Source organism: Paramacrobiotus metropolitanus, unplaced genomic scaffold, assembly GCF_019649055.1.
Source record: "Paramacrobiotus metropolitanus isolate TYO unplaced genomic scaffold, Prichtersi_v1.0 Parri_scaffold0000024, whole genome shotgun sequence".
Taxonomy (NCBI): domain Eukaryota; kingdom Metazoa; phylum Tardigrada; class Eutardigrada; order Parachela; family Macrobiotidae; genus Paramacrobiotus; species Paramacrobiotus metropolitanus.
Genome location: NW_026570244.1, coordinates 1156998 through 1173888, shown reverse-complemented (window position 1 = coordinate 1173888; position 16891 = coordinate 1156998). Strand labels below are relative to the sequence as shown.

At 48.9% G+C, this 16891-nt stretch overlaps 4 protein-coding genes, 1 long non-coding RNA gene and 1 pseudogene across 6 annotated transcripts; 3 read left to right on the top strand and 3 right to left on the bottom strand.

Moving 5' to 3' along the window:
• Positions 1-167: 167 nt before the first annotated feature.
• Positions 168-2605, top strand: LOC129587311 (palmitoyltransferase ZDHHC16-like). Its single transcript, XM_055480997.1, has 7 exons — positions 168-665; positions 837-917; positions 1000-1113; positions 1264-1341; positions 1424-1463; positions 1533-1980; positions 2188-2605. Exons 1-7 carry the CDS (start codon positions 468-470, stop codon positions 2330-2332), a joined length of 1104 nt encoding a protein of 367 aa, XP_055336972.1. The 5' UTR covers positions 168-467; the 3' UTR covers positions 2333-2605.
• Positions 2606-3049: 444 nt separating this feature from the next.
• On the bottom strand, positions 3050-4184 carry LOC129587312 (uncharacterized). The gene is made up of 3 exons (XM_055480999.1): positions 4152-4184; positions 3340-4092; positions 3050-3273 (listed from the first exon to the last, which is right to left on the bottom strand). Exons 1-3 carry the CDS (start codon positions 4175-4177, stop codon positions 3093-3095), a joined length of 960 nt encoding a protein of 319 aa, XP_055336974.1. The 5' UTR covers positions 4178-4184; the 3' UTR covers positions 3050-3092.
• A 3204-nt stretch (positions 4185-7388) lies between these two features.
• LOC129587307 (sodium/hydrogen exchanger 9B2-like) lies at positions 7389-10002 on the top strand. 2 transcript variants are annotated; one of them, XM_055480988.1, is made up of 8 exons: positions 7389-7530; positions 7601-8010; positions 8074-8516; positions 8658-8764; positions 8827-8991; positions 9094-9199; positions 9256-9506; positions 9580-10002. In XM_055480988.1, the coding sequence occupies exons 3-8, from the start codon at positions 8090-8092 to the stop codon at positions 9850-9852; spliced, it is 1329 nt and encodes a 442-aa protein (XP_055336963.1). In that variant the 5' UTR covers positions 7389-7530; positions 7601-8010; positions 8074-8089; the 3' UTR covers positions 9853-10002. The 2 variants fall into 2 exon arrangements, with proteins under 2 accessions (XP_055336963.1, XP_055336964.1); XM_055480989.1 differs by having other exon boundaries at positions 7389-8014.
• Positions 10003-10395: 393 nt separating this feature from the next.
• Positions 10396-10962, bottom strand: LOC129587257 (proclotting enzyme-like). Its single transcript, XM_055480896.1, has one exon. The coding sequence runs from the start codon at positions 10960-10962 to the stop codon at positions 10396-10398; it is 567 nt and encodes a 188-aa protein (XP_055336871.1).
• Positions 10963-10986: 24 nt separating this feature from the next.
• LOC129587256 (uncharacterized) lies at positions 10987-12615 on the top strand (annotated as a pseudogene).
• Positions 12616-14705: 2090 nt separating this feature from the next.
• LOC129587301 (uncharacterized) lies at positions 14706-16885 on the bottom strand. Its single transcript, XR_008690347.1, has 4 exons — positions 16709-16885; positions 16321-16492; positions 15917-16218; positions 14706-14809 (listed from the first exon to the last, which is right to left on the bottom strand). It is a non-coding gene; the product is annotated as an uncharacterized LOC129587301 (long non-coding RNA).
• Positions 16886-16891: the final 6 nt, after the last annotated feature.

Here is a 16891-nt window from a genome sequence, read left to right as displayed (position 1 = left end):
CCCCCTAACTGTTTATTAACACAATACACACCGTACGGCGTACGTAACGTACGCTCATTTTATGGCGATGCAGCCCGTCTGTCGCGTTGGCGACCGCCACGGGCTGGATAACTTGACACTTTCCTTGCAACACCAAAAATCATTTTAATTTTGTTGTTCAGCGCAAGTCGTGCATAAGTAATTGCACAAGGTATTTGGATGAACTGATTAACAGATTAAACAGTTTAATCATTAAACTCCCGAACTTTGTACACCGCTAATACCAAGGTATTCTAATAAAGCAAGTTACAAGTGCTTGGAGTTGCAGTTTTAATTTCAATCTTCCACATTCCGAAGTCCACACTACAGATACAGATTTCGCAGTACAGTACACCAGCTGGTTATTACGAGTAGTCTCTTTTTTGACGGATACTTCTCCAGTACTCCAAAGTCCAAACTACTGTTGGCCTTTGTGAATCGAGGTTTGAATGCTGGGATCCATGAAGTTGGTTAAATGCCTCCTGAAAATCCTTATTTCTCCGTTCTCCAGCTTGTATTGCGGGGTTCGACTGTTCTTCTTGGTGCTGTGTTATAACGAGCATCTGACATTTTCGTATGCTGTTGATACGGTATTGGAACCAGTCTTTCGTCTGATCGATAAAGGATGGGTGCGTTTTCTGGGCCCGGTAAGCATTTGTAGTCATTTTTGGAAGAAAATTATAGAACTGGGAGGCTAGAGGCTGGAGGCGTTTCGGAGATAAATCGGAACGAGTTTTAAGATACTGCACCGTCTCTGCGTCGCTTCTGGGAAAATTAGAGTGCAAAGCAACAAATGGGATGGTGGCTATTTTTCTTAGGGTATGGTTGTTCTGGTTATTGGATTGACCATCTCCGTCGTGATCATTTTGTTGGTGGTAATGATGCCGTGGTACTATCAGGTAAATCGCATCAGCTACGTAACTTGTAATTTTGTAACCGAAGAAAGATAGAAATTCCAAGAGCGATTTGTTTGGCTGGCAGTATCGGCATCCGCTGCTCTTGGCGTGGCACTTACCCGTGGCCATCTACCTGGTGTTCAGCATCGCTTTCCACTATTTCCTTGGACTCGTCACCGGGCCGGGATGTCCGCCAGATGTGAGAGATGCAGCAGTAACAGTTTATTGTAAAATGAGGATCCCGGTTTTGACTCAGATTTATAGAACTCACTGTCGTATATTGGCTTTTTTTATCGTCTTTCATCAGGCTTTTGTATTTATTTCCTGTGTTTTCATTATTTTTGTCCAGGACCAATCCATTCCCGAGGCGGTAGGAATCTGCCGAAAATGTGCCAAACCCAAACCGCCACGCACTCATCACTGCTCGGTAAGGAAAAACATGAAAATTAACGTATCCGTGAATGACGCTAATTAATATAATTTGTTTGCTTTTGCGCTCATGAACGCAGGTGTGCAACCGATGTATTCTGCGTATGGACCACCACTGTCGTAAGTTCTTTGTCTCTGTGTTAATTCGGGTACAAGAAGGGAAAATTAAATTTCGTCTAATGTTGGCAGCGTGGCTAAATAACTGCGTTGGTCACTACAACCACCGGCACTTCTTCCTCTTCATGGCCTTCATGTCGTTCGGCGCGGGATACTTGTGCTATTTTGTCTTCCCGGAATTCTGGGAGCTGTACTTCCTCCCGCACAATCACCCGGCGATCTACGCCGCCATGCGGAACGCGACGGCCGCGGCGCCCTACGTGCCGGCGAATCCGCAGCACCGTCTGCATCGCTTCAGTGTGGTGTACATGTATTTCGTCAGTGCGGCCGCGTGTGTGTCGGTGTTCCTGTTGCTGCTGTGGCACGCCTGGTTGATCGGCGCGGGAGAGACGAGTATTGAAGCGCATTTGAATAAAGCGGAACAGAAGCGTCTGCACGCGGAAGGGAAACCGTTTTTTAATCCCTATGACTTCGGCGTGTGGGACAACTGGAAAATGGCCATGGGAATTGCGGAGGACAGGTATGGTGGATGTACAGTCTTGTGCTTTTGCTCGGAGGTTCTTAAGGTTGAATGGTTTAACGTCCGCACACATTCGGAATTCGAGGCAGCAGACACGCACAACAATAAAAAATTCTCCAGAATACACAGCATTTCAGATCAAGCTTTAAACAAGAAAACAGCCGCGTATTTAAACACCAAGGTGATTGCGTGCAACTGTTTCTCTAGGTCGTTCTTCCGGCAAGTGCTGTGGTTTTCGGCGGCTCCGCCGGAAGGCAACGGGCTGCGCTGGAAGACGTCGTTACGGGAGCAGTTGACGCAGTATCAGAACCGGAAATGCGGTACCAAGGATTTGCAGTCTTTAGCTATATGAATCTCGCAAAGCTTGTGACTACGTGGTTGATGCTCGATGATTGTCAGTGTGTATCTGACTTAAAGGAAATTTACACTGTTGTAACAAATTGTGGGTCACATCGTTGTGATATAGTTATGGATCTCAAGCTGATGTAAGCCGATGGAACGGTTCGTTAGTCGATTTCGCTATCTGAAGTTTTTGTTGAATTCTCGGTTGTTTGTGCGCATTTGACACTTTGCAACAGAACTAGATGGTCTGAACGCCATGCTATCCGAAATGATTCCGAATAAATAAGACGGTTGAGCGAAGTTTGTCCCAAGCATAAGTACACTACAGGAAAAACCAGTAGAGCATTATTATTCGAAATTAATCGGTGTCCAAAGTTATGATCTGTTGTGGCTATTGAGCGTAAAATCTGTTGCTGGACCGTCCAATGAAACGTGCGAGTAATAGTTCGGGACAGTTTGACCATTACGAAGAATATTAAGGTTCCCATGATTCGCAATTGTATACGCAGATCGGCAGGTACACAAAATTCGTTTCTAATATTTTTACTGCTCTATTGAGATTGGCGATATAATACACTGACAAGTTTGCTATAAAAGTAAAAGATATTTGTAATGATTACACAGCCTCAGCCGATCACGGCAATAGGCAGCCACTCAAATAGGCGTTCGTTTTTTGATGTCAACGTTCGGCCGGAGCCGGCAAACGTGTATAAACTCCGATGGCCGGTGCAAGCTCACTAAATTACAGTATGGACTATGGGATAAGTGAACTATGGTCCAGGGGCTGCGTCGGCACGGACACTGGCTGGCCCGCAGATGCTGTGGATGGCCAGAATGGTCAACGGACTGAGACGCATCGCCGCCGCCGGCACGGCCAACTCCACAACCGGATCCAGTTCCGCACCGTCCAACTCCGGCGGCAGATGCCATGCGGGGTTGCGCGGGTCAGTGCTGTAGTCCAACAAAACGCTCTGCTAGTTATAGTTATAGTGGCCATCAGCTTTGAGCCTGACTCACAGTGCCAGTACCGCCTTGACCACCGCCCAGTAGCGGTGGGCCTCCTCCGCCGGCAGCGAGCGCCAGTACTCCAGCATGACCTTTACGGCGCTGTCCATGGCGGCGGACACTGTCGGCGCCACGGCCGTCTCCATCGCCTGAATGACCACACTCAGAATGGTGTCGGTGTCGCTGGTAGCGTCCAGACGGGCGTCGGCCACCCGGATGTCCACGGCACGCGCTCCCTTCAGCCAAGTGTACGTGTGCTGGAACGGCGGATCAAACAGGCTAAATCCCTTGAACCGGCGGAAGACGTCCTGCATGACGTAGTCGCGGACAATCAGCCGGCGACACATGAGCACCATTGGGCTCACCCAGTGCAGCGGACTCCTCAACGCAACGCCGACGGGGTTGTCGGCACTTGTTCTCCGCGGGTACATGGCACGCCGGTCGCGCCAGTTGAGGCTGATCTCCTCCTGGACGATGCAGTGCTGCAGCACGAGGCGCGGCACCGGCCCGCTGACCACCAAGGGCAGGATATAGGCCAGCACGACGAGGTCCGCGTTGCCGTTGTAGATCTGCGCCAACCCCGGCGTCCAGTGGCGCAGCGTCAGCGTCTGCACGTCGCCGGTCAAGCAGCGGAAGAGCGCGCGGCCCAGGAGGAACATATCGTCGGACAGGTTGGCGCTGGTTGGACGCAGCCGGAAGTCAAAGGTCACGTGCTGACGCAGTGCCGGTCGCGTGGTCAGCAGCGCGTTCCACGCTGAACAGACCCTAAAAACTGCACATCTGGGCCGAAATGTTAGCAGCCCGGGATTGCATTCGTACTGTACCTTCGCAGTCTGGCCCGCGTGAGCATGTCTACATGCTCCAGGATGCCCTCGATGGTGTCCAGCGACAGGGCTGCAGAACCGGCATCCCGCTCTGCATCATCATCATCTATCAGGACAACGTGATAAGCAGACCTTGTAACAATTTCGCAGGCGTCGCTGCCCACCTTTTAAACGAGTGTCGTGACCGTCGCACTCGTTGGGAACGACGTTGCTGACCCCGCCCTCCCGCGGAACCGTGGTACCGGCATCAGCGGAACCCTTGCCATTCTCCCAAACACTTCTACCAGCTTTAACCGTACCCAGTAGTGAATGTCGCGGAGCCTCGCCGAAGTGGGCGACCAGTTGGCGGGGATGGACGAGATGCCGGGCGCCATCGGCCGCTGTCTGCACCAGCACAGCGCTCCCGTTGCGCCGAACCCGGTGAAGGAGATGACGGTGGCCGGCTGCAGGATCAGCGGATCGCGCCGGTGACCCAGACCCGCGCGCGGCACCACCAGCACGCGCTGGCCGACCGCCGGATAGGTCCAGACGTTGACGACAGCGCTGGTGAGCGGAAAGACCGCGTGTAAGGGGAAGGAGCGCGGGGCTAGGCGCTCGCAGCGCAAGTCCACGCTGGCCACCTCGTCGGCTCCCGATCCAGAAAGGGAGGCTGCTGCCGGCTGCGTCGGCAGGAAGCCCAGGCACCACTGCACCGTCGCGCTCTCGCTTTCAGGGTGCCGCACCACCACCGCCACCGGGCGGGCGCGTTCCGTGCCGCGCTGGTTCGCGCTACTGCTTCGGAGGGTTAACGCTCTCGACCCTGGCAAATTCTTGGTTTTCTATGAACAACACATAAAGGAATTTAGATAAGCACGACATTCTTACTGTTGCATTATAAATATATATTGGTCGAAGAAGGATTTCTTATAAGGCCTTACAATGACCTTGCCGTAATACAAAGTTAAATAAGAAAAGTTAAATTTTACGCTATTATTTTATTGATCGGCACCGGAGAGGTAACTCGTGGCATAAGATGTAAGTAGTAAGTACATCTACAAAGCCGACGAGCCGTACACAAAATTGTAACAGCATACGGTACCGTACTGAGTGTAAGCGGGAAAAAGTTGTTTTAAAAACTTTACTTAAATACTTATACAGTTATACTCCGAGTCGTACTGTATCAGCGCTAGTTACCGTATGCGGCCTTTAACGCTACGCATTTGATTAGCTTCGGAGAGATATAGATATTTTTACTAATTTTATGCTCTGGTTCGTGGATGGTTTCGTAGCTTATGATAACAAACTGTACGTAGAATCCAAGTTATATTGAAACAATATAGTTATACTGAATACCGTGTACTTATTTTAAACTTTCTACACTGGAGTAGGCATCGAGCAGCATAATAATACTATTGCTGGAAACATGCACTGCTGCATAATGACTGCAGAAACCTAAAGCGGACCAAAATAAAAAGCACCATGGTCCTCTTACGAGTGTCTGCATTTGAGTTCACCATATCAGGCAATACATGTACGTTATACTATATATATACAGATATATAGGTACGCGTGACGCTTCCGGCCACTAAATCCTTCACATACGTACATTTCCTTTGGAAACCATCCCGTGGAGTGGGAAGTACTCTGTAGTTGAAGAAATCCGAAATCGGATCAATGAATATTTATTACTGCAAACGCGAAAGAATTCGATCCCTGAGCAGAGTGCTCGACATCAGCGCATAATGCTGCACTGCGCATAAATGCTGACTGCAGTTTTGAACTTGGATGATTAAATGTGGCTAACAATTTTGGTGACAAATACTCTAGTGGTACTACTCTAGTTCATATTTTGACGTGGAAAAACAAACAACTAAGCGTAAATGGCAGGCGTTCTGAAAAGGAAAAGCAAAGATTGGCATTTGGACGTGCGCTGCACGAAACTGGAATCTTGACTGCTTGCATAGAAGTATTAACTTGTACTGCCCGTTGTCCGTGGTGTCAGGCGCCCTGTATCGCAGGGGCAGCCCCCATCCGACCGGCCACTCCGTGGTATATTCAGTCGATGACATCATCGCCAGCGTAACCAGTGTCCACTGAAAATGGATTGAATTTAATGCTGCTGTTGAAGAAGCCTGCTTCTCTCATCACTCATGCACGTGCTGCTTGCTTTGCGGCTCAGAAGTGTTGGATCGACAGAACTGCTTTAGTGCCGTAATACTGCAGAAGCGTCTGCGGAAAGATCAGACCATTTGCCGTTCTTATCGGTACTCGTACTTTACTAAGCCCAAACGAATAATTTGCCAGAAACGGATATTCTGGAATATCCTGTTCTGGCTAGCCTTTCCTTTTCGCTTGTCATCTGCCGCCGTTTTCCATTCCTGCGGGATAGGTTTGACGTCGGCCAAGCACTGACCAATATTTCCCCAGCTACCTGTTGCTGGTGTTGTTACTGCAGGCCTGTAGAGAAGTTGTCCATTGTGAAGGCCCGCCGCTGCACTGTAATCGCGGTCGACGGAAGGAATTAACCGGGACGTGCAGCGGCCGCCAGATATCCGCTGTCGCTGGTAAGTAGCCAGTTTACGATGCTTCTGTAGCATGTACTGTACACAACACCCTACGTTACATGGTTCCCGAAGGCTGTTTATCAGCAGTGTTGATTGCTTTTGTCTTGTCACCCCTTCTGCTGCACATACGGCACACGGGAAACTGCCGTACTCGACAGGCAGATCAATACGAGTACCTATGCACCGTATGTCTATGAGTGTTGTCGAGTGCAGGTACAGTAGGTAGGATGTATCATTTGACATTTACTGCCGAATTCTTTCGCCAATCCTGTTCTTGATCGGCGCTGTAGGCAGTTTTCATCGTGAAGATTCAATTCTTTATGCGGGATGATCTGCCGACTGCAAGCCATATCTCAGTGTGCCTCCCATGATAATAAATACAGGAACAGCGTGCACTGTAATACAACGTTAGCCGCAGCTTCCGGCTGTTTTGAGTCTTCGACCAATAATGCGCCGGCACAACGTTAACACATGCAGTATCACTATTGACTTACATAGATTAACTAGAATAGGATTGTTTTATGAGAGACAGACGTGCGAACCGCTGTGTCATGATTGTTGTTGGCTTCCAGTTGACTATTCTGAGTATTCTCCGCATTGCCGCGGCCGCGGCCGCGGCGTAGGTGTTATCCTTGACGTCATGAATGGAGTCCATGCTGGTGCAACGTAAATTTACGTAATGGTAGCATGCCCGAGTCGTTCTTCATTAGCATTAGGGCCGCTGTTATTATGAATTTAGGACCACATTTACTTAGTCATTAATTTTCATTTCCTTTCCACTAATCGATCGCATAATCATTTATATGGCAGTCTGATTGGCGCGGGCAAGCAGACGTGTATGATTCGGTACATGAATACGACACAATCTGTGCAGTGTGATATTGCCAATCGATCTTGTACATGTAGAGCGATGAAACCGGCGACGCTTGTTGCGAGTGTCCAGGACACAGACGGCCCCTGCCTGGAGCTGAATCCGATGAAGCCGGCCCCGGGACCGGATCAGCCTAAGGCGCGCTGGATGCGCTACCCGCTGGTCAGCGGTCTGCGCGACAAAGTGCTGCTTAAGTACGGACCGGAAGTGGAGCGGCCCAGCTGCCGGCAGCGGTTGCTGCGCGCGCTGCAGTGCCCGCCGCACGGCCGTCTGGCCTACAACGCCACCAAGCTGGCCGGCGTGGCCTTCACCTGGCTGAGCGTCCTCACGCTGCTCAAGCAGCAGGCGCTGCCCGGCAGCAACTTCTGGGGACTGTGCCTGGTCAGCATGGCCGCCATGCTGGGCGGGGAGATCGGGCTAAAACTGCGCTTGCCGGAATTATTAGGTACGCGATTGAGTATCTTTTTTATGCATTTTTTACATATATCAATCTAGTATTTTTTTATAGGAATGCTGATCGCTTTATGCTGCAGAACGTCCCTCACATCAGCGTGGCGTCGCACATTGATGCCGGGTGGTCGGCGGCCCTGCGCAGCATCGCCCTGGTAATGATCCTGATCCGTGCCGGCCTGGGCATGGATGTCGTGGTGCTGCGCCGGCTGCGACGCAGCATCCTGCTGCTGGCCTTCCTCCCGGCCACCCTCGAGTCCCTCCTCGGCGCCGTGGCCGTCCACTGCCTGCTGGGCCTGCCGTGGTTGTGGGCCTTCGTCCTGGGCTTCCTGCTGTGCGGCGTCTCGCCGGCCGTGCTGGTGCCGGAGATGCTGGTGCTGCAGGAGAAAGGGCTGGGCGTGGAGCGGGGCCTGCCCATCCTGCTGATGGCCGCCGCTTCTATCGAGAACGTCTACGTTATCGTCGTCATGAGTGTGCTGGTCAGTGCCGGCTTCTCGTCCGGTAAGACCAAAGCGGTGTTCGCGGTTTCGTTTTGTTATAGCAAGTACTGAGATATGCATGGCTTAATTTTTGAGACCGACATAGCTGATTCACTGCTACCCCGACACGTACAATTTGTGTAAGAGATGCTTGGTTGTATAGAAGGTATCGGCATGCAGGTTGCCCTGGCGCCCATCCAGATCGCCATCGGAGTGACCTATGGGACCCTGGTTGGGTTGCTGGTCTGGTACTTCCCGCACGATTGCCATGTAGGTGTCTCTTCACGCTCTTCTCATGCAGCATTGTTGATTCGATCGACGAAATGTTACAGCCCCGCAAAGCGGATTACCGCTTCGTCATCCTGCTGACCGCCGGCATCGTGGCGGTGTTCGGCGGGAATGCCTTCGGTTACGCCGGCGCCGGACCGTTGGCGTGCCTGCTGATGGCCTTTGTGGCCGGAATTCGCTGGGCCCATGATGATCCGGCGTCGCTCAAGGTAATTCCACCTTTAATTTTCTATATAACTTTTCAGTACTGAATATATTTTATTAAAACAGTTACGGTATTATTTATTTTTACAAATAAATTACTTGTACAGGAGGTATCGGGTAAATTCGGCATTTTATGGAGGTATTTTCAACCCGTCCTCTTCGGACTTATCGGCGCGGCGGTGTCGCTGTCAAAAATCCAAGCCGACACCATCGGTACGCTAAGAATAACCCATGACCTTTGCAGTGAGTGTAGCGTGGTGATGTTGCAGGCCTGAGCATCGCGGTAATATGCATCGGCGCCAGCGTGCGCTTCCTGCTGACGCTGCTGGTGATGTCGATGGGCGGGGCGTTGAGCTGGAAGGAGCGGGTGTTCGCCGGTATCGCCTGGGTGCCCAAGGCCACGGTGCAGGCGGCGCTGGGCTCCAGCGTCTACGACTACACCGTCCTGGCGCTAGCCGGGACACACTCAATTCCCCTCGACAAGGAATACATGCTGTCCGTGCAGAGAATCGGCATTCAGGTGAGGAAGCCCGTACAAGTTAGCAGTAAGCGCCTACTCCCAAAGGAATACGGCTTCACACGCATTAATGCAGATCTTGACGACGGCGGTGCTGTGCATCGTCCTGACGGCGCCACTCGGGGCGCTGGGCATCACGCTGACCCAGACGCGGCTGCTGCAGCCGGGACCGGGGTCCGCTCCGACGCCGGCGGAGCAGGATGTGGAGAGCCAGTTCAGCGCCGAGTTCCCGCGGAAAGCCAGCGACCAGAGCGTCGCGTTGGACCATAAAGATTCCGCTACGCAGACGGTCCACGGGACGGCAGGCGAGTGGACGCGGGAGAAGCAGGAGCCGCGCAGCAGGAGCTGACCTATACGCCAATCGTATTAACTATCGATATCATAGGGCTCTCTGTCTATTTGTGCTGAGTTCTGCAGTAAATTATGATTGTCACTTCGATGCTCACACAGTCACACTTAATGGTTATTTTCACTTTGTGCATGGATCGTGATAGAAAGTTTTTTTTTAAAACCTTTGTTTGTATGTTGACTACTGGAGACTGGGGATAGTTGTGTACATTTGTCGTATGAGTAATGTACAATGCTTACTGTAATGATTTTGAAGTTAAAATACTTATACAGATACATAGGCAAGTACAGATAATTCGGTCAGCATCTCTGTTTTATCACAGCGATTGATCATCCAATATAGATACGAAGAAATCTACGTTTGAGCAGTACAAAATGTTGCAATAAAAAATTCGTGCAAAAATAAAACCTCGCCGGCTAAGGTCACCTTGGATGGCATATATAGCACGCCGGAAATGTGTAAAAACAATGCCCCGGCGCATATACCAGCTGACTGAATAAAACATCCGGTGGATTATTGGACTGGACTGCATATGTTTCCTTCTTAGACGATACCGAGCCCAGTTGATTGGCCGTTCTGCCGGATCCAGGGCAGGTACTTTTGCACCTTGGTGTACTGACCGCCGGTGCCGCGCGCGCAGCCCTCCCCGAAGGAAACGATGCCGGCTAAGTAGTACACCTTGTTCCCCGTGTCCCAGGCAAAAAGCGGCCCACCGCTATCACCCTGACAGGAATCCTGGCCGACCACGTCCCCCGCGCACAGGAAGAGGTCGGCGTCCGTGCCGGCGTTGAAGCTGCACAGGCGCCGGTTGTTGTCCAGGATCTGTAGGTAGACGAAGCGCAGCGGGATGGGGTTGGGGTCATTAATTAGGAAAATTACATGTAGGTGTATGAATAATTTATAATGGATTAGTCGGGTGGCGCAGGTGTCGTACGAGCGGTTGAACTGCTGCCAGAGCGCGATGACGTCGAAGGATTTGGGCGAGCCGCACTGCAGCTGCTGCGACTGGGCGGTGACGGCGTCGGAGAGGAGCAGCAGCCAGGTGGGCAGCAGCTGCAGCAGCAAGCCGACCGGAAGTGCGCTCAGCAACGGCGCTGCGCTCCACCGCATCGTCGCTTAGGCAAAAATACTGATATGGATATACAGTTAATGTATTCAACGTCCTCACTCATTCAGTCAGTACTAACTATCGATTAGTTATAATTTATTCTATTATATTAATTAATAAAATAATCAATTTATAAAATGACAGACGGGAAATTTCATTCACCTAACAAACAATTCATAACCCTATTCAACTTCATCCTGTTAGCTTATTTTTTATTAGCTAAAGAAAAGTTAAAAAGTCACTCATTACTAACAGCTTACTTGTATAATTTACTCAATTTATTGTTATTAATTTCACGCTTTACTGTTCACTCAGCTAACTCAAGCACTGCGATGGAGCTCATTCCAAAGTTCTGCCTGCTTTCGGCTGAACTATAATCTGTTGCTCGTGTACATTGAAAGATCCAGCAGCGCCGACAGTCAGCCAGAAAACTCTCCATACTTCACCGTCTATTTTCTCAGTCAAAAATAAATATAAGCTGTGCCGCGCTATACCAGCTACTAGCCAGTCGACTTGCGAGGAGTGAGCGTTATCTGCGTAAGCAGGTGGCGGTTATCAGTGTCCAGTTCGCCGGTGCCGGTGGTGCGGTTGCAGCTGCTCATCGGCGCCGTCGCCGTTGCGTCCTTGCAAAGCAGTAAGATAGCTGCACTGAACATTCCCTCTCAAACGAATTTTTTTGGCTAATGACCGTTAACTGCGTTAATTGATAAGTGAGTACTCATTAGCGGCAGCTGCCTGTTAAGTACGTCAAAGGTCACCCATATATGCACAGATATACGGGTACATGCAGCTGCTGTGCTAGCCATGAGCACTAGAGTAAGCAGAGTCGCTTATGAGTGTGACCTATAATATCCGTACCGGTGCATAGGAGTCGTTTATGAGTATGACTCAAAGTATCCGGACCGGTAGTTTGAGTAGTTTACAAATAACCTGCCGATCGCAGGCGCCATGCTCTGCTGAGTCCTCGCTGCGGCAGTACCCTGCGCGCGTCCTGGGCAACCTGACCTACCCGGCCGACTTCCCGCAGCGGCCCTACGTCTTCGGCCTGAAATGCCGCTGGACCATTCGGCTGCCCTCGCCCACCGGCAAGGTATAATATTAGTATTCTGTCATTCAGTACCGCGTCCCGTTCTTACGCTTATTAAAAACGTTGTAGGTGCGCGTGACCTTTCCCTACCTGGTGCTGCGGCCCATGGACTACCTGCTGGTGGCCGACCCCGCTGTGATAGGCGCCAACCGCGTCTGCTCCACTCCCCATGACAGCGCCGTCGCCACCGCCACGCACGCGGCGGACATCCCACTGGCCACTCCCGATCTCTCGCCGACGACGGCGCCACCGACCAGCAACGGTAGCGACGCCTCACCGTCCGGTTTTCCAATGCATAATGCTGTGTTCTAATCTTCTAGCAGTGCTGCTGTACCGCGGCGCGGAAGCCGGCAGCGGCCCGGCGGACGCCGAGGTCAGCTTCACGGCGCCGGGGGCGTCCGTGGTGGTGGAGCTGTGCCCCAGCGCCTTCCCCTTGGGCGTGACCAAGGGCCTGGGCCTCATCTTCCTGTGGGAGGACGCCCGCAACGCCGACAACGCCAGCGTCCACGCCGCGCTGGACTACGACGTGCCCAGCTTCTTCCCACCGGCCCTCACCGGCTTCCGATGAAACTAACCCTCTTTGCGTCTTACTTAAGGCCTTCCCACCACTCTCGTGCGACTGAAAACTGAAAAGTCCATGTCAGCCAGGACTTTAATAGACTGGTGCTGTTCCGTTGATGAGACAAACCTTACTCCGCCGTTTTTTCGTTTTTGTCAGCTCGATACTCATCAAAACCATTAGACCGTTCTCTACACGCAAAACCTGAAGCAAAACTTGACGCAAAAATTGACGCAAAAAGTTTGAAGACACAAAATTTTAAATACCAGTAGGCTGCTTGGCGGAAATGTGGAAACTGGAACGTTTTTCGGATGTATCCGCTGACTAATACGTATCTGTACTTGCCATTTTCAGCATATACACAGCGGGCCTTAACACATTGCTGGACGATCAAATAGTTCGCAAACTAATTGGCGTTTGAAATTCAGGAATGTGTGCCACAGGCCATTACTGATATATGAACAGGTTAAACAGCATAATTATACGGAAACACGAATCAAGGAACAAGCATAACGCAGAAGTCAAATCGTGCAGTTGAGTTCCAATAGGAAGAAATAAGCTGGCGAATTCAGTATACATACGGCACCGCGACATTTCGCCACCGACAACTCGTTGCAGGACTTTTGGTCGCAGACATTTCGCCGCAAGGTCATCTCGCCTTGCGACGCTTCGTCGCCGGACATTTAACCGGCAGGACATTACGCCGCGAGACTTTTCGTCGTCCGGCCGTTTCGGCGCCGAAACATTTCGCCGCAGAGCTGTTTTGACGAAAAGTCCATTTTAGCAGGAAAACCTTTAAAATACCAAAGCTAAAACCCAAAGAAACCTAAGAATAACCTAAGAAACCCAAAGAAACCTAAGAATAACCTAAGAAACCTAAGAATAGCCTAAGAAACCTAAGAATAACCTAAGAATAGCCTAAGAATAACCTAAGGCTAACCTAAGAATAGCCTTAGAACAGCTTAAGAAGACCATAAGACTTAAGAAAATCCCCCAAGAAACCCAGAAAAACTGCGAAAATTAAGCGTGTCGAATGCTTCTGCGGCGAAGTGTCCGCGACCAAACGTCATGCGTCAAAATGTCGCAAAGTCAAAATGTCTCAATGCTAATTGTCCCTAACGGAAGTGTCCCAGCGTCAAAATGTCCCGCGGCGAAATTTCTTCGCGGCGAAAAGTCGTGCGTCGAATTTAATTGCGGCGAAATGTCACACTCCCAGATTTCCGGGTGCGATACATACGCACGTTTCGGCATAATGTCGTTTAAAACTGTTATTGTAAATTTTCGATCCACAGTGGTATAACTATGGGATATAAGCCCATTAATTACGGTCAGAACTGGCGTGTAAATTATTCATGAATTTCCTTACCAGGCGATTGGTTTGTTACAATCCTCGCAGTCTCGTACCGATAAAGGAATTATGACGCTTTAATCGCAAATTATCGCGTAGAATTACTAAAAAAAATAAATTATTGGTGTTTCTAATAGAAAAATATCAATAGAAATATTGTAATAGAAACAATAGAGCTTACAAGTACGACTGTCATCACGTAATATTTCATTTTTGACACGAATTGCCTCAGAAACAAATACGTTTGAGACATCAAAATATTAAAACAGAAAACAAATTTCTGTGACCATTGTAGGTTCAAATAAAACCGGTATGCTTCGCGAAAGAAATCAACACCCTACTACGCTTTCACCTCGATCTGGTAAGGCCATTGGGAATCCAGACAATCGCTCGATAAACGGACAACACTTAACGTCCAACTCTGCGAAGTCGGTGGCTGCGTGCGGTGAGGATTATTTGCTGGTTGATAACAGCCGCTGCCAGCACTGAAATGATCACTTGTGGTTTCTTAGGTGCCATTGCTACTGCTGCCGGGGGGATGGGTGCCGTGACGAACTGCTGCGGATCACATTGTGTCCCACAATTTGCATAGTCGACTTCTGTCGCATAGTCGACTTTCTTGAAAAACGCAGTCCCTCTGACATAATGATGAGCAGTCTCGAATTCCATTTCGCAATGTTCTGTGTGAACACGTCACAAATAAGTTGCACATATTGTGTCATTATTTGTGTACAAAAATTCGTACACTTGCCTGATTTGTGTGCCATAGAAATTCTGTCGCATAGTCGACTTTCTTGAAAAACGCAGTCCCTCTGACATAATGATGAGCAATCTCGAATTCCATTTCGCAATGTTCTGTGTGAACACGTCACAAATAAGTTGCACATATTGTGTCATTATTTGTATACAAAAATTCGTACACTTTAACATGTCATACATGATGCGTTGCGAGTTGAACATAAAAAGGTCACCAATTGGATAACTTCGTAAAAAAATACCCACGAGTTATATATTTAATATATTGCCCGCTCACAGGCTTCTACCATACTTTGTAGATGGGTAGCGCAATTTTCGTCATGTAATCATATATGGACTCGAAGGGTGCTCCATCTGTCTGAAGAGCGTGGTATTTGTGAGCTGTCAGAAATGCGGCTTCCAGGGCTACTCCAAACCCGAACGAGTGTTCAATTGCCGAAAAAGGCCGAAATTTGGAACGTATTTGTAAGCGAAACATTTGCAACAGCTTCCTAGCAGCATCACGACCGTAATATGCTTGCGCCATCTCCTTGGCCTGAACGGGATTTCTTCCTTGTAACGGAATCTTATCTGTGCGGTCACTGATGATTGGGGCATGGTAAGGGGCCGAAGCCGCTTGCACACGGTACAACAGCAGATATAATATAATAATATAATTTATATAATCTGTTTGAGTAGCAAATTTTTCTTCCTATCGTTCGCGTGTGTGCGGATATACTAGTAGCACAAATGATCGATGCGTAAATTCGACCGTTCGGCAAAAGTGTCCTTTTTCTGCAGACCCGAGGTCTTTTGCAGAAAAGTGTCTATCCATCCGCCTGTGGTTTCGCAAAAGCCACCGCCGTATTTTGTCCTGGATCCTGTGAATTGGACGTTTACAACCTTGTGCAATTCGTCGTCCTTCGTAAACAGCTCACGTATTCTGACTTGCTCTTCTTCGTCAGTGTCGTCGGGTAACAGAAGCCAGAGTAGCGTTTTTAGTATAATATACCGGATGTTCTGTATATAATATAATATACCGGATGTTTATGCATAAAAACTGCGCAGACGGTTAACAATGCATAAGCATATTTTTATGGTAATCTCATAGAAAATAAGCTTGTAGATAAATAAATTTATAAATAGTTTTATTTTATTTATTTGTGCACAATAAATTTATAAATTTGTTGACCTTTACTTTCTATTGTAGTATGCATGTGTACCTACATTTATGATAACTTGCCCCGACTGATGATGCATTAATGCATACTGCACGCCCGTCACGAGATGCTTCCATTCCAGTTTCTTCAGTTCTTCCGGACTCAGTTGACTGATATCCATATCGGGAGGCAACTTGCACTGGTAAAAATCGCGTGTATGTCCTTCTTCCGCCTGTTCTTCTTTTTTCACTTTAGTATCTTGCTTAGTACGATCCACGTAACAAAACGAGAGTGGACTGCATACTTCAGTTGCTTCCAGGTCAGAGTCGAATACATGCGGACAAAATGCTCAGGCCATGCGTCTTTAATCTGAAAATAGGGGTACGATATTGTCTTTATAATTACTATCACATGTCGTCTATAGGCACAACAAGGTATAAATAACGTTTTGCATGACGAACGACTACTCACGTATTGCATGTTCGACCAACCGTTTGGTTGTCAAGGATAAGTTAATGGGCGCACAGACATACGGAACGATTTCCCCGGTTCGGTTTTGGTGGTTATAGAAACGTGTACATTCCTTCATTTGTAACGCGAGCAGGCATCGACAGATCCAACAGATACTTGTTAGTTCGTAAGGCTATAAAAATTATGTTGCGGGTAACAAAATGATGTTTGCAGATATATTGTAACTGTATCAGCACTTCTAAAATGTTAAGGATAATAAATAATGTAATTATGATTATGGTGAGACGTATGAAAAGGATCGCGGCATATCGAATGAACGCTGTTGTACGTAGAAGATGATAAGTAATTTGCTCGGTAACCTTTTAATTTCTATTATCTTGATACATACCTGGTAAAATATGTCGTACCACAAACTTGAAACGGGTCTCGTTGAGTACGTAATATTTAAACAGCTTATAATGGACGGTGGGATGTCGCGACAAAAAGTCCTTCAATGTCTGCCCGTTCTCATCCATTGGATACTTGCAGTATCGTTCAAATTCCGCGGCTTGTGTCTTCAAATCATCTGTGA

What these genes read in the sequence shown, in the direction of transcription:
- LOC129587311 (XM_055480997.1), top strand. Translation starts at nt 468, where the DNA reads ATGCTGGGATCCATGAAGTTGGTTAAATGCCTCCTGAAAATCCTTATT. An exon ending in GCGTATGGACCACCACTGTC is followed by an intron (nt 1,464 to 1,532) that starts GTAAGTTCTTTG and finishes TAATGTTGGCAG; the next exon opens with CGTGGCTAAATAACTGCGTT. An exon ending in ATGGGAATTGCGGAGGACAG is followed by an intron (nt 1,981 to 2,187) that starts GTATGGTGGATG and finishes CTGTTTCTCTAG; the next exon opens with GTCGTTCTTCCGGCAAGTGC.
- LOC129587312 (XM_055480999.1), bottom strand. Translation starts at nt 4,177, where the DNA reads ATGCTCACGCGGGCCAGACTGCGAAG. An exon ending in ACGCGGGCCAGACTGCGAAG is followed by an intron (nt 4,093 to 4,151) that starts GTACAGTACGAA and finishes TGCAGTTTTTAG; the next exon opens with GGTCTGTTCAGCGTGGAACG. An exon ending in GTCAAGGCGGTACTGGCACT is followed by an intron (nt 3,274 to 3,339) that starts GTGAGTCAGGCT and finishes GTTGGACTACAG; the next exon opens with CACTGACCCGCGCAACCCCG.
- LOC129587307 (XM_055480989.1), top strand. Translation starts at nt 7,533, where the DNA reads ATGATTCGGTACATGAATACGACACAATCTGTGCAGTGTGATATTGCC. An exon ending in TTGCCGGAATTATTAGGTAC is followed by an intron (nt 8,015 to 8,073) that starts GCGATTGAGTAT and finishes ATTTTTTTATAG; the next exon opens with GAATGCTGATCGCTTTATGC. An exon ending in TGCAGAGAATCGGCATTCAG is followed by an intron (nt 9,507 to 9,579) that starts GTGAGGAAGCCC and finishes GCATTAATGCAG; the next exon opens with ATCTTGACGACGGCGGTGCT.
- LOC129587257 (XM_055480896.1), bottom strand. Translation starts at nt 10,962, where the DNA reads ATGCGGTGGAGCGCAGCGCCGTTGCTGAGCGCACTTCCGGTCGGCTTG.